Raw genomic sequence first — 20,684 nt, forward strand, 5'->3', positions numbered from 1 at the left:
GGGTGTGGCCTCATTGACACTTTAGTAAGCAGTGTGCTGTAGGGCCCTGCACAGGACTTTTCTAAAACCCGCACCCGCTGAATTTCTGACCATGACCGCCCACTCCCGCAACCTGCATCCAGCCCGCAGATTTTCTCAGAGCTTGTGAAAAAAAATTACACAAATGCTTAGACCAAACATTAGTTCAGATTAATATCCAGAATAACACCCAGCTAACAGAAAAAAGTTCTAAGAACGTTCCCTGAAAGTTTTTAACGTTCCCAAAAACGTTCTGCCAACGTTAAAAGTGTCCAGTTTTCTTGACGTTCCAAGAACGTTTTTGTGTTGTCTCAACGTTAGAGGAATGTTACATTTTACCATTTTTAAACGTTATGACAATGTCATGTTTTAATGTTCACAGTCACACAATGTTTAAAACAACAACTGTTTATTATATTGACTTCTTTGATTGTTATGTAAATGATAGAGAAACATTGCATTTTATTATATTTATTTTTTATATTTATATTATTTTATTATATTTATTATATACTATATATCCACCACATGTAAGTTTAGATGTTGATGTTTTGTTTCATTTTAAGTCACCATTATTGTGATTAGTGTTCGTTTTAGTTGGGCTCTTGAGCCTTGTCTTTGGCTTGCTAGTTTTTCCCTGGTTGTGTCAACTTCCCGCCAGTACACCACACTCGTTATGAACATGCCAAATTAGTAGTGTAGTTCTGCGGTGTGGTGGCTGGCACACAATGGCAAAAAAACATTCCCAATCAATGAACCAATCAAAAGTTTATTTTCTGTCAACAATGCAAACGAGATCCAGCACTTTCACAGCAGCCCGCCATCAAGGAGCCCAAGAAACCCTGGACAAAAAACATCCGCTGCACAATTGGGACGCACAAACATCAAGAACCAGACCACGAATCCCAACCATGGTGACAAAGAAAATTGGGAAAAAGAATCCTTATTTATCCATGCTGCAGTGCATGCTGGGAGTCCTGAATGAGGTTTGTAATTTGTTAATACCCAGCATGCATTGCAGCATGAAGTTTTTCATTTGGTTGTCGCCATGGTTGAGATTCGTGGTCTGGTTCTTGATGTTTGTGCGTCCCAGTTATACAGCGGATGTTTTTTGTCCAAAGTTTCTAAAACTCTTTAATGACAAACTGCTGTGAAAGTGCTGGATCTCATTTACATTATTGACAGAAAATAAACTTTTGATTAGTAAATTAATTAGGAATGATTTTTTACCATTATGTACCAACCACCACACCACAGAATGACACTACTAACTTAACATGTTCACAACAAATGTTTTGTATTAACAAGAAGTTAACACAACCAGGGAAAAAACTAGCAAGCAAAAGACAAGGCTCAAGAGCCCAACTAAAACGAACACTAATCACAATAATGGTGACTTAAAATGAAACAAAACATCAACATCTAAACTTACATATAATAGATATATAATATATAATAAATATATAATATATAATAAATATAATAAAATAATATAAATATAAAAAATAAATATAATAAAATGCAATGTTTCTCTATCATTTACATAACAATCAAAGAAGTCAATATAATAAACAGTTGTTGTTTTAAACATTGTGTGAACATTAAAACATGACATTGTCATAACGTTTAAAAATGGTAAAATGTAACATTCCTCTAACGTTGAGACAACACAAAAACGTTCTTAGAACGTCAAGAAAACTGGACACTTTTAACGTTGGCAGAACGTTTTTGGGAACGTTAAAAACTTTCAGGGAACGTTCTTAGAACTTTTTTCTGTTAGCTGGGCAGACATTAAACATGATTGCATTTGAATAAGATTAGAGTAATGCTAATGCTGAAGTAGGCTAATTGCCAAATGTGACAAAAATATTTTTATTAGCGTTTTGTAATATTTACCTTTAAAGCAAAAAAAAAAAACACAACACAACTTGCGGCACCTTATTTTCAAATGTATACTGCATGTAACACATGCACCAAAGTATTAAATAAACAAACAAACAGTTTAACTGTTAAGAACCTTTGGCTGGCTGCACACTCTAAAAAAAATCCGTAAAAAAACGGACAAAGTACTGTGTAAATATGAAGGAATTTTCCGTATTTATGTTTTACAGGCATTTATCCGTTTTTTTTAATAACATGTTGCATTATGGGTACAATAACCCCTGCTACAATCTTTCACTTTTGCCTCTCTATCACCATCTCTGTTTGAAACCTAAAATTACAACTTGCTTGCAGAGTTATTTTCTAACATGGATGATGTTTAACTTCTAAACAAATGCTGCCAGAACAAGATACAAATGCTCAACTATTCCAGCATCCACACATGTGATTTAGTAGACAAATCTTCTTTCTGACGTGACGTGTAAGTCAAATGGACATTTACCACAACATTTATCACATTAAATCTACAGTTTGTGGTTTTTTAAGATTCATTTGAAGTCACCACTATGGTGATTAGTGTTCCCTTTAGTTAGGCTTTTGTCCCTTGACCTTCACAGAACTGTCTTTGCTCTTTTGGCATTACAACAGTGTTTTTGCTTGTAGCAATTGCAACTTGTTTGTTGCTTGAGGAAGGAGAATTGTCTATGATGTTGTTTAAGCTTGGTTGTTTTTATGTTTTACTGCCTAACATTTAAATATGAAATGATAAAATAAGAATAAAGAACTGAAATGTATAAAAGTGACACTCTACGCTGATCTAAAACACACTAAATTTAATAAGATCGCTGCAAATGTGTCAGCTGTTGTTTTTGCTTCAGAGAGACATCAATACTTTGGATACAAATCTCAACAATGGTGAGAGTAAATGTTAAGAAAGAGTTTTCTGCAATCCTGGTACCCAGCATGCATTGCGGCATGAAGCTTTGTTGTTGATTGTCACCATCGTTGCGTTTATAGGCGGACTGAAGTGTCCCTAAAGACTACGGAAAATGTTCTGTAAATCTACGGACAATGTTCTGTAAATCTACAGAATGTTCAGTTTTTGAATAAAGGGAAATTCTGTAAACATAACGGAAAAGGTGCCGGTAATTTTCTGCCAGAACATTATCCGTTTTTTTACGGATTATTTTTTTAGAGTGCAGTCATGTTATAGCAGCAAAGTCCTTGATTATTATGCCAGAATGAGAGTATAGCTCCTAGACATCTGCCTAGAAAATCACAACTTTTAATTTCCCGTCAGTCTTAGTACATGATCTAACTACAGAAGAGTTAAGTTTTAAATACGAAAAATATTGAAACTCTTTGAATATTTTTTAGGAGCGATGCTTATAAGACTAATCAGATTCTATGGATTTTATGCTAAAAGTGGTACCGTTTGGAATGTTTTCTAAAAGGGTAAAAAAATCACATGTTTAACTCTAGCGGAGCTGGAAAATTAGCATATTAAAAAAAGTGGAGTATCCCTTTAAGTTGCAGTTGGTTTTATGTATATTTGAGTTTTAAATAGGTTTTACATGTTTTCTTAGCCATTTTATTCCATTTGCTATTTTATGTGTTTATAGGCTTGTTCGACTTTGTGCGGCGCCGCAAGAACCGACAGCCAGGTGACGTCAAAGTACCGCGAGAACAATTAGAGAAATTATACGAAGTCTAAAGGCTATATTATTCAGGCATACAATTTAATGAACTCAGTAAAGTTGTAAGTATGAAACAACAAATATTATGTGCAGTACAGTACACACAGTTTGCTTAACAGATAAGAAATCTGGATTTATTTTACAGTTGAACAAAGAATATGGAATATGTCCATCCATGCCTTTGGTTTTGGCAACCAAAATTTAAAGGAAAAAACAGAAACATTGATGGGGATTTGGTTCTCAGAATGATTTGCATGAGACTGTCTTTACAGAATAAAATATAATAACAAAGACTTATTAATGTTTAACTCCCTGGGGTCCAAAAACGAGGCACCGCATTTTGACCTGTTTTCTTATTATTATAGCAGAATCAACTTAAAATACTTCATCATTAATAATATTAATACATCATTTGAAACTGTGAAGGGTCTTCTTTAATTTGTGTTCATTCACAATAACAACAAATCTTTGTGTTTTTGTCAAATAAAGAAAATAAACAGGGTGTGCATTCAGACATTTCTGTCTCTGCCAGCTTTCTCTCAAAACACGTTACAAAAATCAATTGAAACTCGAATACTCGTCACACAAACATGATACACATATCCAAAGAAAGCCTGAAATGTTTACTTTTAAACAAGCTAGTTATCGAAAACAAATATTGCCTGTTTATATAATCTGCATTGAAGTAAACAGAGTACAGTTTTTTCTGGCTGACTTCATTATCTCTAATGCGGTCACGCCCACAGGCAGTACCCGCTGTTCACATGGTAATGAACAGACGAACAGTTCAAATAATGACAAACAAAGCATAGAGTTTTATCAGATTTAAAGAATTTACTTTGTATTTGGATGATAAACATTATACACACATGTGAGGAAGATCTTCAGTTATGTCTGGACAATGAGGAACAGCAAAGATAAAACCAGCTCACCAGCTTATGCTAGTCTTAGCTGGAATTTTCAGTAACGAAGTGTGAAAGTATGCCGGTGTGGTCCCAGTGAAAGTTTTAGGTGAGTAGTAGCATCTTGCTGTACCTGATAGGCACTTCAATCGATAACCATTGGAGATTTTTATAAATGATTATTATGAAACTTTTACTTTTATTTTGTGTCTTTTCTGACTGAGGGGGGGGGGGGGGTGGTGTAGCCATCAATCTGAGGCTCTATGTAGCCTCGCCACTGGTATACAATCTTAACTACAGATCGACTACCAAACATAGCGGTGATACAATGGTCACTTATGATTGTCAGTGATGCACACTAATAATCAAGTGTGTAATTTGTGAAAAACATCATATTATATATAAATTGCTTAAATTAGTTATTCAGAGTATTAAGATATTTCTTGTAGCTGGTGAAATAGAATATGACCTTTTTGTTTGCTTTCCTTCTGTCATCCTCGGAGTTATCATCGATTCTAACGACGATAGTTTCCAGTAAAATACAATGATATGCTGCTTGGAATCTCTTTCATTTATTATTTGGCTGTTTTTGCACTGAAATAAACTATTGGTGCTTAGCGACATTTAGAAAATCCGGGCTTGGATTAAAAAAAGGACATGACTCGGATTTCACCTATTGTCACAGTAGCGGAAGCGCTGACAGTAATACTCCATTCCTGATTTAACTGCCTGGCCACATTTTTACTTACACTCATATTAAATAATCTTTATTTTAAGCTGTTTATATGGCCGTTTGATGACCATTAATCATGGGGGGATACATTTTGTCCCCAATGGGGATAAAAAAAGAATCAGAGGCAGGTATATAAAGCCCTGAGGGGGGATAATCCCCCCCAGCAAATCATACCCTGGTAATAATCATAATCAGAGGGAAAACATTGAACAAATGACTGGTTATTATCACACCTATCATCTGCCATTCTGTAAACCATGCTTCAAATACGAGAAAATTAGCATGTGGTTCCCAAACCACGTCTCATTCTCTATGATACTGGTCTGGTGCTAGCCAGCTTAGATGTGATGCTGATGTGTTTGTAATGTTGATGATGTTACATAAGAGGAAGATCACTGCTACTGACTGCTATTAGGCAACAAAGGCTCCATCTCTATCTCAACTGAATCTTTTCCTCTGTTCCCCACTGAATCTTCTCTTCTCTTCCTCACTGAATCTTCTATTTCGATACCTGTAAGAAACAGAAATGATAGATCAAATCAAAAGTTGTTTAGAGAGAAAGCAGCAGCGATAAACATCTTTAAATGAAGGTGATCTCAGTCAATGATTGTAGTTTTGCAGTTTAGTTTTTAAAATGATCTGATAACACTCATTCACTTAGAAGCTCTCAATATTAAGAATGTATCTTGTAATAATTTCACTGATATGATCAAGTAAATGGTTTGATGATGTTTCATAAACTAAAGGCTGTGAGTCATATAACACTAAAAAGTATAATAACTGAACTACAACAACAAAAGAGGTCAAGAGCTCAAACAACATCTCAGTGTCATATAGCCATAACACAGAAACAAAAAATACATGACCAAATAAAAATTAAATATTATACAGTACTGTTTATATGATTTAAAATGAAAGTGTGAAGTAATGTCATACAGCAACCTGATCTTACGAATTTCCGTGGCATAGTCACAGAGTTTTTTTGCTCACCTATTTTCTTACCATTGTCGCTTTGGTTTAGTGTTAGATTTACATAAAATGATATCCCTCCCCAAACCCAACTCTAACCCCAACGCCAGGCGACAATTGTTTAAAGTTTAGAAAATATAAAATAATAAATTAGAAAAAATTGTATAAACCAATACTTAGTGACATACTAACGCAAACACCAAATCTAACCCTAAACCGAAGCGACAATGGTTTGAAAATAGGAAAAAGCTGTTGAGTAACCAATCCGTGAGAATGCCACGGAAAAGTGAGCAAAAATTCTGTGACTATCCCACGGAACTTTGTGAGATCATGTTGCATACAGAAACTCATAGTTCATTGATACTGTGAATGGTTTTTAATAAAATCATTATTACACTGAAAGATTTGAGTTACTCACCGGTGACAATCACTCTGAATCTCCTGTCTGAGGTTTCTCTACCTTTGATGATCCTCAGTTTATAAACTCCATCATGTTTCTCTCTGATGTCATTGATGGTGAGATCTCCAGTCTGATGATTCAGCTTCAGTTTATATCTGAATAGATCATCATCAGATGTAATGAAGATATTGTTGGCAGGATTGATTTCAGCTATGAGAGTTTTTCTGAATCTCCATTCTATCTTCTCAGCTCTCTGTACGTCGGTAACTTTAGTCTTCAGATAAAGAGATTTCCCCTCATACACAGAGACTGACTCCATTTAATTTGAACAAGCAGCACATATAAAGAAATGGAACAGAAACACAGAACAATCATTTGCTTTATATTTGTCAAATGTATTTTTCCTCATCATAAGGGGTTCTGTCTTGTCATGATCATGTCTTTTATTTTAAAGTTCTTGTTTCATGTTCAGGTTTTTTATTTTGAAAAATAGTTTCCCTATTTCCCTGATATTTCATGTTGTGATTGGTCCAGTGTCTATTTATATTCCCCTCATGTTCACATTGTCTCCATCAAGTGTTGTTCATCTGTAAATCTATTAGTTTGGTGAGTTTACATTGTTTTCATGCTGTCATGCCTTTGTTTTGTTCATGTTTGAGTCAAGTTGATTTTTTTGGTTATGTTTTCTTTTAATTAAACTGGACTTGGGTATCAACTAAGTCATAATAAAGATATCAACCTCTCAGAATGTCTTTCAGAATATAATTTACATAAAGAAATATACATGCATTGTATTTGAAGTCAAAAGCTGTGACTTTTTCAGATTAGTGAATCTGTAACATGAATTGAAGAGTTTCGTTGCAAAACGAGATAACCACCATTTTTTTAATTGTTCAGAGATCTCGTTTTTTGGTTGTGCATTCAAATTAACATCAATTGAACTGCAGTTGGGTTTTTTTAATTTAAACCTTCATAACTTAAAAAATACAGCTAAGTACCATAAAACAAAATAATAACATGATAAGATAACATGTTTTGACAAAAATGTTAAAAAATGGATTTCTCTCGTTTTGAAACGAAACTCTTCAATTATTCTCAGGTCAGAATCCACTCAACAGACAAATGAGTTGATAAATATTCAGTCCTTGGAGTTAAATTGTAGTTTATAAATAAACTAAATGACGTATTAAAAATGTAAAATCACAAATGTGAAAAACTGCTTCACCCACATGTCACACACAGCTGCACAATTAATGGTTAAAAAATCACAACCCTTCAGGCAATCCTAGTTTGTAAGAAATTAATCTTCTTATCTAATGCTAGTTTTAGTTGGTCTCCCAGTCTGGTTTAGATCAGATCACTTTTTAGCTAGTCATCATGAATTCATTTCAAGAATGAAATAAGTAAATGATGCATGTAATGCATCAGAAACAAATGCAGCGCAAATAGTGAAGTATTGTTGCATCAAGTGGATATATTATTTATGGTTTCGTTTTCTGCCGATTAAAACAGCACATTAATCACTCTTATTCACAACATGTTAAATTAGTATAAATGTAAATGGGATGACAAATGACAACATATTATACAAATACAAAATTAAAATGACTTCAGCTTGATAAAGTCATGTACAGCAGTTCCACCAGTAAAGAAACCTCTTTGTTGTCATTTATAGATTAAATGCTTTCACAAAAGATTCACACATATTAATAAGGTGTAGTGTAAAGTATTCTGTAGCTAAAACTTTCTCAGAATCATAACAATCCTGATCTTTATCATTAGCAAAAAATACTGTAACCACTTTAAGTTAATAGTCATAAATCACTCTTACATCTAGAGTATACTGCCAACAGAGTACAGATGATAAAATCATTATAACACTGAAATATTTGAGTTACTCACCTTTGACAAATACTCTGAAACTCTTGTATGTAGGTTGTGGTAGTCCACCTCTGATGATCCACAGTGTATAAACTCCATCATGTTCCACTGTGATGTTACTGATGTTGATATCTCCATTCTGATAATTCAGCTTAAGTCTATCATCACCATTAAATTGCCTTGAGATACAGTTGTCAGGATTCGTTTGAGCTATGACAGTCCCTTCAAATCTCCACTCCATCACATCATCTCTCTCTTTGTCAGTAAGATCATTCTTCAGAGTGCAAGACTCCCCCTCATTCACTCTTTTCACTTCAACTGCATAATCTGCACATATAAAGAAACAGAACAGAAACACATTCTGTCAAATGTATTTTTCGTCATTATAAATACCAGCCCAGACTCTCATAATAAACTTGATCTCATGATCACATGATCTCAACCTCTCAGAATGTCTTTCAGAATATACTTACCATCTAAAAAACATATATGCATGATATATATATATATTATACTCACATAAATTCACAAATATTAATAAAGTGTAGTTAAGAGCTTTCAGTAGCAGAGAGTTTCTTAGAATTGACGATCTAAAGAGTTAAACACAGTATGGAAATCTCCACTGTAAGTTTATAGTCATAAATCACTCTAACATATACCGTAGGAAAGAGCAGGGATGAAAGTGCCATTTTTAAGAAGAACTTAATTTTTAAAGATAATGTTTCAGACAAAGATGTAGCGTTATGGATCTGATTTAAGGTTGCATTATATATCATAACTAAATTTCCCTCTAAATCTCATAAGGTCTCTTGATATCAACATTAGGCCAAAGTCACCTGAGTTTGGGAGCAATAATGTATTTTCAACAATCCATAACGTTATGTGTAACATTTCTAACATAGTTTTACATTACAGAGACATACTGAAAAATAATTAGCCTTTAAATGTTCCAGAAATGCTCAGAACAAGGCAACTCCAATCGAACGAACGAAGATAAATTTTCGAAGACTGCACTAGATTGCAGACTAAAAAAAGTCAGACGCCGACTCAGTCCTGAACTCCGATGTATGTACTGCCTTTGCCTCAGCAGGCCAGCATTACAACTTAGATCATAGGAATATTTTTGTAACCTGTAGTTCTGTTTTAGGTTAAGCAACTGGTGTGCTGTGTACCTTAAAGCCATACTTCGTGAGGCCAGGAGCGCAACAAATCCACAGCAGCAACAGGGTAGACTAAGGTAGATTTAGCTACAAAGTCCTCCAGAGAACACAGCCAGAAAAAGCAATAATCCAAGAAATGTGAAAAAGACCCGCAACATTACTAAAACAAGTGTAAAATTAGCAGGTTTGAAAATCCAGCATTAACATAAAACAAACAAACGGTGAAGCCAAACTGCGTCAGTGTACCCTATCAAACTGGAAATTTTGCCTACTTTGTCTTTATAGACAAAAAGACAGCAGAGCAGGTATATGGGAATGATGGATTGTGGGCAGGATGCTAAAACTAATTTAATTACATCAAACTAATTTAATTACATAAATTTTGTCCATAAAATAATTTTGTCCATAACATAACATTTCCTCAAGTTAGTGTGGGGGCAACAAGGCAGTCTGAAACTGGAGGATTAACCACAGCATTTAGCGTATTGAACAAAGCTCTCGGTTAATGCATTTTTTTTTCAGTGATATTACAGTGAAAGATTTAAGTTACCTCTGACAACCACCCTGAATCTCTTATATGATGTTTCTCCATCGCTGATGATCTTCAGTATATAAACTCTGGTGTGTTTCTTTAGTATGTCATTGATGGTGAGATCTCCAGTCCGAGGATTCAGCTCCAGTTTATCTCTGAATAGATCATCATCACCATCATATGTACTGAAAATATTGTTGGCAGGATTGATTTCAGCTATAAGTGTTTCTTCAACTCCAAATCTCCACTCTATCAGATCATCTCTCTGTATTTCAGTAAGATCAGTCTCCAGATCGACAGAGTCTCCCTTTTTCACTCGCAGTGTTTCTGTTTCAACTGGAACAGCAGACAGAAACAGAAATTAAATTAATTCAGGTGATTTTCATCTATTAAGTGTCTTATTTACTGATTATAAACAGCTCATATTCTCATTAATTAATTTCTGTTTATTAACTCCATTTTTCAGATTCTCTATCAGTATATAATTCTTAATACAAGTATAACACAAGTCCACTCAACCTCCCCCACCCGAACTGTCCTGCCTTCACGATTGGTACTCGGAGCTGCTTGTGCATCTTAACACTCATCTCCAATACCTTTCTTCCCCTAGGCTAGGTCATGGAGAACCCTGTTCTCTTCTCAGACCTTTTCAGCCCTTATCCCTCACCTCTCTCGATTCACGGGGCCGCTAAAGGATATGTCCCGACACTCAAGGGGTTGGTTGAGACGCAGCTGCGTCCAGCCACCCGGACACCTGGACAGATAAGCCTGCCCTTCCCTCACCGACCAGTAGCAGTCGTCCGCACTGAACGGTGTCTGCGTATTGGGTTCGCGGGGAAGCGGCCTCTGCACTGGACGTCATGCCGTTGCTGGAGGTCATAACTCAGCTATCTTTTCAGACCTACGTGCAGCTACTGATCTGACACTTTGTGCGTCCAAGGTCACCACCAAGGTTGTTGGTCGTGCGATGTCCACTCTATTGGTCCAGGAACGCCATCTCGGGCTGTGTCTTGCGGACATGAAGGAGGACAATAAGAATCGTCTCCTGAACGTGCAGACTGGCCTTTTCAGCATAGAGTGTGTCACACACCTTCTGGTCCATCTACGCTATGGCTACTATTGTTCCTCCAGGCAGCGCTGAGGAACCCGCCGTAGCCAGCCTGCCCTCTCAGCCTGCCACCCGTGAAGGTAAACTAAAGTCCTAGCGACCCTGAGACGGGCAAGCTGGAGATGCAGGGGATCACTCTAAAAAGGTCACTTAGTTTCTGTTCCTACGGCTTTTCAGCCAGCACCCACAAACCCCCTTGCATTCCCCCTTTTTTCTCCAGGTCTCCAAAAGAACGTGAGAGTCTTAAGTGGGCCCATTCCCACTCACCCTCCTCTTCCTCTGTCACCAGCAGGTGATTCCAGGAGTCTGGGTACTTCATTTCAGAGTCCCAACAACCCTGCCACCCATCAGCGGACTCAGGTCAGGGTTACACCACACATCGCAGATGATCCTGTTGCCACGGCGCACACATCGGGGATCACCTTTGTTTCGCTTGGCTGCCTACCACGGGTACAACGTTAGTGCCGTTACCTGCGTGTCGTCTCACTTTCGCTCCATGGATAGACTCAACATTTTTTTGGGCTGTTGTGCCCTTGAGACAGGTACACACGGATGCCTCCAACACAGGGTGGGGGCCACATACAGTGTGGACAGCACCCCAGCTGCATTGACACATCAACTGCCGCGAGCTGTGGATTTCTCTCTATTAAAACTGACCCTACTTGCATTGGCCTACATTAAGAGGGTAGGGGACCTCTACGCATTTTCGGTTGGCGATTCATGCCTTCAGTTTGGACCTGCTGTCTCTAGTGTAAAGCTAAGACCCAAGCCAGGCTACATGCCCAAGGTTCCCACCACTACTTTCAGAGATCAGGTGGTGAACTTGCAAGCACTGCTGCCAGAGGCGGCAGACCCAACCATGGCTTTGTTATGTCCCGTACGTGCACTGCGCCTCTACATGGACCAGACGCAAAGCTTTAGGACCTCAGACCAGCTCTTTGTTTTTTTTACGGTGGTCAGCAGAGAGGGAAAGCTGTCACCAAGCAGAGGATTTCTCATTGGATAGTAGCCACTATCGCTCTTGCTTATAATCTGCAGGGCACCCCTTGCCCCTTTAATTTGAGAGCGCACTCTACCAGGAGTGTTGCCTCATCTTGGGCACTCACTCGTGGTTCCTTGCTAACAGATATTCGCAGAGCTGCTGGTTGGGCGACACCTAACACATTCACTAGATTACAGACTTCTCGTGTGTCGGCTTTGCAGCCCCCATTTGGAGCTCCACCGTAGTACCAGTATGAAAGGCCGTATGGTCAAAAAGCGGCCAATTGACCTCCCTCCACTGCCTTGAAATCTGTCAGCCTCTCACTAGCTGTATTCTCTGTGATTCTGTGTGTTTGGCTTGGGCCTCCACATTGTGTCCCCTACCCAGGGTTTCTTTGTGAGTATTTTCCGTGGGGGTTAATCCTCCTGGCCCACGTTTTTCCTCAGCAGAGCCCGCTCTGTGTCTCCCCTGTATGTCTTTTTACAGTCTATTTATACCAACCCATCGGTTGTTCATATCATGGCTTCCGCAGCGTTCCTAGCTCCGCTCAGTCAGATCGATTCCTAGTTAGCTGGTTCACTATCGTGGGATAAGAAACGTCTCCGTTCCCTTCCTTCAGGCAATGAGAGGTTACATCCGTAACAGAGACGTTTTCTTGCTAATTAATCTGACTTTTTCCATGTTTAAGTGCTATAATTAGGTGCCCAGTAATTCTATCAACCTAGAAAACGTGAAAAAGAACAACCCAGTAATTTTGTTTTGGTAAGCCATTCTGTGCAAGCATGTGACAATTTTGATCTTTCAGATTTCTTCTGCTTTGTGAGGTAGGTAACAATAATACCACTCCTTCCTCTGCACTATCCAACCACAGCACTGCCATTCAGTGCAGAGATAAATAAATAAATAAATAAATAAATAAGAGTAAAAAAAGAATTAACAGCATAATTGAGTTTCAATTGCAACAAACCACCATCATCATCAGTGTTTTCATTTCATTAGCTCATTTGCATTTTATAGGAAACACCCAACACTGTACACTTTTGCTCAGGGCTACAAGGTGGCAATTTTGGGCTAAAACTTCACATATGTACTATGGGGACATCAAATAGTTATATTACATCTTTAAAAAAAATATCATTATATGACCCCTTTAGCAAGATTATCAGCACACTAAAACTTAAAATAATGATCTGGCCCTCACATGGTGACATTATTTAATATCTGGCCCTTAACCTAAAATGAGTCAGTATACTATCAACAGAGTACAGATGTTAAAAAAATCATTATGACACAGAAAGATTTGAGTTACTCACATCTGACAAACACACTGAATCTCCTGTATGAGGCTTTTTCACCTCTGATGATCTTCAGTTTATAAACTCCAGTGTGTTCCCATCTGATGTCATTGATGGTCAGATTTCCATTCTGAGGATTTACCTCTATTTTATCTCTGAACAGACCATCATCACCATCATATGTACTGAAGATACTGCAGGCAGGATTGATATCAGCTATCAGAGTTTCTTTACGTCCAAATCTCCACTGTATCAGATCTCTCTGTATGTCAGTAACTTCGGTTTCCAGATTGACAGATTTCCCCTCATCCACTTCCAGTATTTTTATTTCATTTGTAACAGCAGCAGACAGAAACACAGAAATGAAATCAATTCAGGTGATTTTCTGTTTATTAGCTCAATCTTTCAGATTCTATACAAGTATATAAATCTAAACACAAGTATAACATCTAGGTGATGAATTTCATAAATCTCCTAACAGTAAGAATTCATCAATTTGGTAAATGACTTCCGTTGTTCAATATTAGTGTAACTAACTCACTAAATATTTAGTCACTCTGTTAGACTCTCTAATATAAAATATTAGTGATGTAGTTGTTTTACAGATTCACCAGGTTCACAGGGCACTCTCCCCCAACAAGATATTTGAAAGGCACCCTATTTCTCCACAGACTGTATAAAGATCGCTTTTATTGTCTCAACTTAATTTTCTCAAAACTCTGCTCAAACCTTCAAATCTGTAAGGAATGGATCCACCCAAAGCCTCAAATACAGTCAATAACTGGAAAACTCCTCAACAGTTCATCCATCCATAAATGTACTGTGAACATCGTTCTGACAGTGAGGGTACATCATCAAGAAAACATCAAGTTCCTGTTTTTGGAAAACTCAACAGCAGAAGTCATCGTTGTTAATGTTACACCATCTGCAGCTCACACCCGTGAAGAATGAATATGGAGGGATTACGGTTTCCCTCCCTGTTTCCCACAGTTACCTCTATATCGTCATCACTATCTCATGCCTTTGCCTATGTGTTCTACATCTATTGAAAGCTTGAAGGTAGATGTTCCAGTCTCTATTCCTAAGGAGTATTTAGTCTTACAAAATGCCTTCTGTCCCAAGTGACCCTTTCCCAGTTACCACCTCATGGGACTGTGCAATGGTTTTCCTGCCGGGTAATATATATCCACTAACCACAGGAGGCCATGGAGAAGTATATCGAAAAAGCACTCAATGATACATCCAAACTTTGATTCCCCAAGAAGTGGAGATGAATGGAAGACTGCTTCTGTGACCCATACCGGCCATTTTGAATATTTGATCATGCCGTACTAATTAATAAAGATACATCTTCCAATATTTGTATTAATATATATTGATGACATTCTAATCTATTCCACAAATCCAACAGAACATCATTGCCATGTGGGAGAAGTCATTCAACACCTATAACAACATCAGCTGTACCTTAAAGCAGTAAAATAGAGTTTCACCAAGCATCCATCCAATTCATGAGCTATAATTTTCCTCCAGAAGGTGTAAGTATGGTAAAGAGGAAGGTGGAAACCATCATATCCTGGCCAACACCCATCATCAAAGACCTTCAAAGATTCCTGGGATTTGCCAATTTCTATCGCCACTTAATTCACTAATACAGCTCAATAGTCCAAACCATTAACCACCTTACTCCGAGGTGAACCCAAAACTCTAACATGAAACCCTGAAGCCAACCAAGCCTTTCAAACCCTCAAGACTGTGTTTACCTCTGCTTTTATCCTTGTCCATTCAGATACAATGAAACCATTTGCTATAGAAGTGGATGCTTCATTGACAGGGGTTGGAGCCGTCCTTTTGCAGCAGCAGGGGAATCCACTGCTACTTTATCCATGTGCCTTCTATTCCTATAAATTCAGTTTGGTGGAAGTGAATTATGACATTGTAAACCGTAAGTTACTTGCCATAAAACTAGCTTTAGAAAAATAGAGACATGGGCTAGAAGGTGTAAGGCATCCTTTCAGAATACTTAGACCACAAAAATCTGCAATACTTACATGAAGTGAAACTTCACCAGGTTCAACTTCCACCATAACCTACCTTCCAGAAAATAAAAACAGCAAAGCTGATGCTCTTTCTTGTTTGTATGCCTCTAAAGAGGAAATGACCACTTCTGAAAGTATCCTCCCTGATACTTTTTTCCTTTGTCCCATCGACTGAAGTGGTCCTCAGTTTATATAACAAGTCTGGAAATCCTTTATGAAGCTCGTAGTTGTGATCCTAAGTCTTTCCTCTGGCTATCATCCACAAAAACCAATGGACAAACAGAACTCAAGATACAAGAGGTTGGTTAATTCCTTTGAACCTTCTGCCATAGCTACCAGAACTCCTGGAGCCAATTTTCCCCTGGACCAAGTACGCACAGAACTCCCTCCATCAGCATACGCCTGGTCTCACTCAGTTTCAGTGCCTGCTTGGGTATCAACTACCTCTTTTCCCTTGGACTTAGGAGCTGTCGGAAGTCCCCTTAGTGCATCAATGGCTCCAAGAAATTGAGAGGGGCAGGGGATCAGCTTACCACCATCTGCAGGGGGCTGTGAGGCGACAACAACAAACTGCGGATGCTCATCGTGCTGGGACAGATGGTGTGGCTGTCCATGAAGAACTTTGCCTCTGCTTCCATGAAAAAAGCGGAATAATAGATACATCTTCAAAATCCTCAAGGAGATCAATCCGGAAACCTTTTAACTGCAACTCCCACAACACTAATGGATTCACACTGTCTTCTACATGTCACGAGTTAAACTGTATTACTCACCTGTCTCTCTCAACAGAACCTGGTGAAGAAGAAGTCCCCCTCTGGAGGAGAAAGATGGAATCTATATCGTTTGGGAGATCCTGGACTCTAGACGTCGAGGTGGTCTCCTCAAATATCTGGTTGACTTGAAGGGGTTTTAACTTGTTTTATATACATAACATCTGTCTCTACCTGGTCTGTGGGTTTCCATAACAATTTGTCAAGTATGATCAAGTCAATGTTATTATAAAACCAAACAAATATCAACAGTTATGTACAGAGTTCACATGTGTTGTCACAGTTAACACTTTAAATATGACAAGTGTGAAGAGTGGCTTTAGCTGCAGTTAATTTTTTTCAGGTTTAAACAGATGATAAGTTAGAGTTAAACACAGTGTGAAAATCTCCACTGTAAGTTAATAGTCATAAATCACTCTTACATCTACAGTATACTGTCAACAGAGTACAGATGATCATAAAATTATTATTGATAGATTTGAGTTACTCACTTGTAACCGACATAGATATTGTCTTGTATGAGGTTTTTTCACCTCTGATGATCTTCAGTATATAAAATCCAGTGTGTTCCCAACTGACATCATTGATTTTGAGATCTCCAGTCTGATGATTCAGATTCAGTTGATCTCTGAATAGACCTTTATCATGTGTCCTGAAGATATTGTTTGCAGGATTGATTTCAGCTATGAGAGTTTCTTCAAATCTCCACTCTATCACATCATCTCTCTGTATGTCAGTAAGATGAATCTTCAAAAGAACAGATTCTCCCTCATTCACTCGCAATACTTCTAAATTACCTGTAACAGCAGCCGACAGAAACAGAAGCACTGAAATGAAATCAATTCAAGTGATTTTCATCTATTAAGTGTCTTATTTACTGATTATAAACATCAGCTCATATTCTCATAAATGAATTTCTGTTTATTAACTTAATCTTTCAGATTCTCTATCAGTATATAAATATAAACACAACTATAACATCTAGATGATGAATATATGAAACTCCTATTTTATATGTCTTATTCATTTCATTGTTATTCAATCTCATATTTGTAAAGTTTCATGAGATGTCTTGTCTGTGTTAACATAGATAAATAAAGAGAATGTTTATGGAAGCTCAAGGTTTATGGGATGTTGCTATTAAGCAGTTTTGGTATAACAGTGTATGTTGAATTCATGCTGGTTAGTTTGTTCAATAAACTCTGTTCCTATTTACCAACCATCATATAACTTCGTCTCCTTTTTATTGGAAACGAGAGCGTAGAAAGATCGCTCCAGAGAAAATTATTGTTTAATTTATTCCAAGTGTATGTTAATCCACTTTTAGTCCACACAATGTTACATTATTGCACTTCAGTTTACATCCAAGAGCGCTGATCTTCGACGGGCATAGAGATAATTATTTCCGATTGGGATTCACAGACTGATTCACAAGCTAGGGAACTTATCGAGACACACAGAAACTGTTTAAAAACAGCGCGTTTTTCCTTGTGTGTGTGACCAGTCAAAGACGAGCGTATGACTCACGTGTTTACTCACCTCTGACAACCAGTCTGAATTTTTTATATGATGTTTGTCCATCTCTAATGAGTTTCAGTTTATAATCTCCACGATGTTTCATTCTGATGTCACTGATGATGAGATCTCCAGTCTGAGGATTCAGCTTCAGTTTATCTCTGAATAGATCATCATCACCATCATATGTACTGAAGATCTTGTTTGCAGGATTGATTTCAGCTATAAGAGGTTTTTTTTCTTCAAATCTCCACTCTATCAGATCAACTCTATGTATGTCTTTAACTTCAGTCTCCAGATCAGCAGATTCTCCCTCAAACACTTCCAGTATTTCTCTTTCACCTTTTACAGCAGCAGACAGAAACAGAATAACAGAAATGAAATCAATTCAGGTGATTTTCATCTATACTCTTATTTATCTTTCAGAGTCTCTCAGTATTTATTTATATCTAAACACCAGCATAAATCAATTTGTCGAATTTATGACTGTCCTGAAAATGTAAAAACATCTAATGGGCAAACTTATATTAAAATATTAGTTGTTTAACATTGGTGTTACTAACTCAAAATGATGTACATTTTCAGGTTTAAACAGAAAATAAAAAATCTCCAGTGTAAGTTACTAGTCATATATCCCTCTTACATCTACAGTATACGGTAAACAGGTGATCATAAAATCATTATTACACTGAAACATTTGAGTTACTCACCTGTGACATGAACTCTGAATCTCTTGTATGAGGTTTTTCCATCTCTGATGATCTTCAGTTTATAATCTCCTTGGTGTTCCGGTTTGATGCCATGTATGACGAGATCCCCTGTCTGATGATTAAGCATCAGCATATCTCTGAATAGATCATCATATGTACTGAAGATATTGCGGGCAGGATTGATTTCAGCTATGAGAGTTTCTCCAAATCTCCACTCTATCAGATCATCTCTCTCTATGTCGGTAACTTCAGTCTTCAGATAGACAGATCGTCTCTCATCTACTTGCAGGCGTTCTATTTCACCTGTAACAGCAGAAAACAAAATCAAAGAAATTAAATATTTCACACTTATTTTTATCTAATAAGTGTTTTATTTACAGATTATAAACATTAGCTCATATTCTCATAAATGAATTTCTGTTTATTAACTCAATCTTTCAGATTCTTTATCAGTATATAAATAAAATTAATAAATTTATTTTTTCAGTGAAATATTAATCTATAGAATTAAACTATTTAACACAGCAAATAAAACAAATAACAAACGACCCCTAGTAAAGTTAGTACACAGTGACAGCCAAAAATGCATTTGTACTAATAATTGGCATAATAATTTATTTCGGTGTTTCGGTTTCGGCCTTGGTTTCCTCATTTTGGGTTTTCGGTTTCGGCCAAGAATTTTCATTTCTGTGCATCCCTAGGTGGCACTGTGTAGTGTAAGATTTCTCTACCCCATAGGGCATACAAAGTTGTTGGACAAGGACTCAAAGTTAGAGCGCTGGTCAGAATGAATTCTCACTGGAACCCCAAACTTAAAAAAAACCTAATTCACCAGCAATTACACTACAGTTTCCGCTCGCTAGTCTTGAGTGGGAACTGTGTTGCCCAGCATTGTTTAATGATCCCCAACTTAGTTGAAGACCAATGGCTGAGAGAGTTGTCATCTGTAAACATTACACATTTCTGGCCTAACAAATATTCCCTAAACTTCTTTGCCATTACCCATTTCAGTGCCAAAAATGCTAATTTCATGGAACTACAGTTCATCATATTACGTTCTTTGGGTCTCAGGCCATGGCTTGTGTAGGCAATGGGTCTCACCTGACCCCCTTGATTCTGAAAAAGGACTTCCCCTACTTTGTTAAATCTGACATCCACCTTAAGAATAAAGGGAGGGTAAAATCCGCACACTCAAAAAATAAAGATCATTATATTCCCTCAGCTGTAGAAAATTCTTACCCAATTCCAAGATCTTGCGGCGATAGTAAATCAAACCAGCAACAGGAACAGCAGCAATAAGCAAGAGCAAGAAAACACATATTCCTACTATAGCACCTGGAGACAGACCTCGCTCTGTAATAATAAAAACACACCATCAATATTGTAACTGAATCTGTTAATGGCATTTTAAAATGAAAACGATCCTCGTTTATACTGGCATTTTAAAAAGAATCTTCATCCACACTATACACCACCATAAATGCATGAAACATGCCCAATCATGTAACTGGGCATGCGCATTAAAGTGTAAAATAACTTATTACTCTAATAAAAGCTTACCTTTGCGCGTTTATGCAGCCTAGGGGTGTGCGATATTGACAAAAAGTCATACCTGGGTCCTTTGCTGGCAACTATTACAGACACTATTTTTGAACCTATAAAAATGTGTTTGGGAAAGTCTTATACTGTTCTAGCTCCCCCCTACAACATATTAATATGATTAATAGGTTAATTTTGATTTTATAACTAAACAGAACGATCTTTATGATTTAAAAAGAAAGCATTCAAGTGAACAGTACTAAACAGTAGCGAACTTGAAGCAAAAATAAATTTCAGAAAATGCAAACTTCAATCAAACATAGTAAGAGGTTACTATGCTTATTGCATTCATTTTTAAAAGTGTGCGAGGTCCGTGCACGTCCTCCGCTAGCAACACAGAAATAGCTAAAAGCGCAACGCCTAAACGAGCATTATATATTAATGACGATGAGTTTATTGTTTTTATTAATTTATATTCACAAAACTTATCAACAAAACATCGATTAAAATTAAGAGACAAATTATCTGAAACGAAATTAATTTTAAAGTAGCA

At 37.1% G+C, this 20,684-nt stretch overlaps 3 protein-coding genes across 3 annotated transcripts in view; all 3 read right to left on the minus strand.

Moving 5' to 3' along the window:
• Positions 1–16,235, minus strand: LOC141359631 (uncharacterized). Its single transcript, XM_073862369.1, has 7 exons — positions 16,131–16,235; positions 13,577–13,913; positions 10,192–10,509; positions 8,503–8,808; positions 6,619–6,909; positions 5,638–5,742; positions 1–141 (listed from the first exon to the last, which is right to left on the minus strand). Exons 1-7 carry the CDS (start codon positions 16,233–16,235, stop codon positions 62–64), a joined length of 1,542 nt encoding a protein of 513 aa, XP_073718470.1. The 3' UTR covers positions 1–61.
• LOC141359459 (uncharacterized) lies at positions 14,206–20,436 on the minus strand. Its single transcript, XM_073861947.1, has 4 exons — positions 19,832–20,436; positions 18,593–18,895; positions 17,907–18,224; positions 14,206–17,164 (listed from the first exon to the last, which is right to left on the minus strand). The coding sequence occupies exons 2-4, from the start codon at positions 18,723–18,725 to the stop codon at positions 16,851–16,853; spliced, it is 765 nt and encodes a 254-aa protein (XP_073718048.1). The 5' UTR covers positions 18,726–18,895; positions 19,832–20,436; the 3' UTR covers positions 14,206–16,850.
• Positions 18,887–20,684, minus strand: part of LOC141359632 (uncharacterized) — a 13,044-nt gene continuing 11,246 nt past the window's right edge. Inside the window, exon 5 of the mRNA XM_073862370.1 lies at positions 18,887–18,895. Coding sequence (XP_073718471.1) covers positions 18,887–18,895 — 9 coding nt within the window. The remainder of the gene's footprint in view (positions 18,896–20,684) is intronic.

Source organism: Misgurnus anguillicaudatus, chromosome 23, assembly GCF_027580225.2.
Source record: "Misgurnus anguillicaudatus chromosome 23, ASM2758022v2, whole genome shotgun sequence".
Lineage (NCBI taxonomy): Eukaryota > Metazoa > Chordata > Actinopteri > Cypriniformes > Cobitidae > Misgurnus > Misgurnus anguillicaudatus.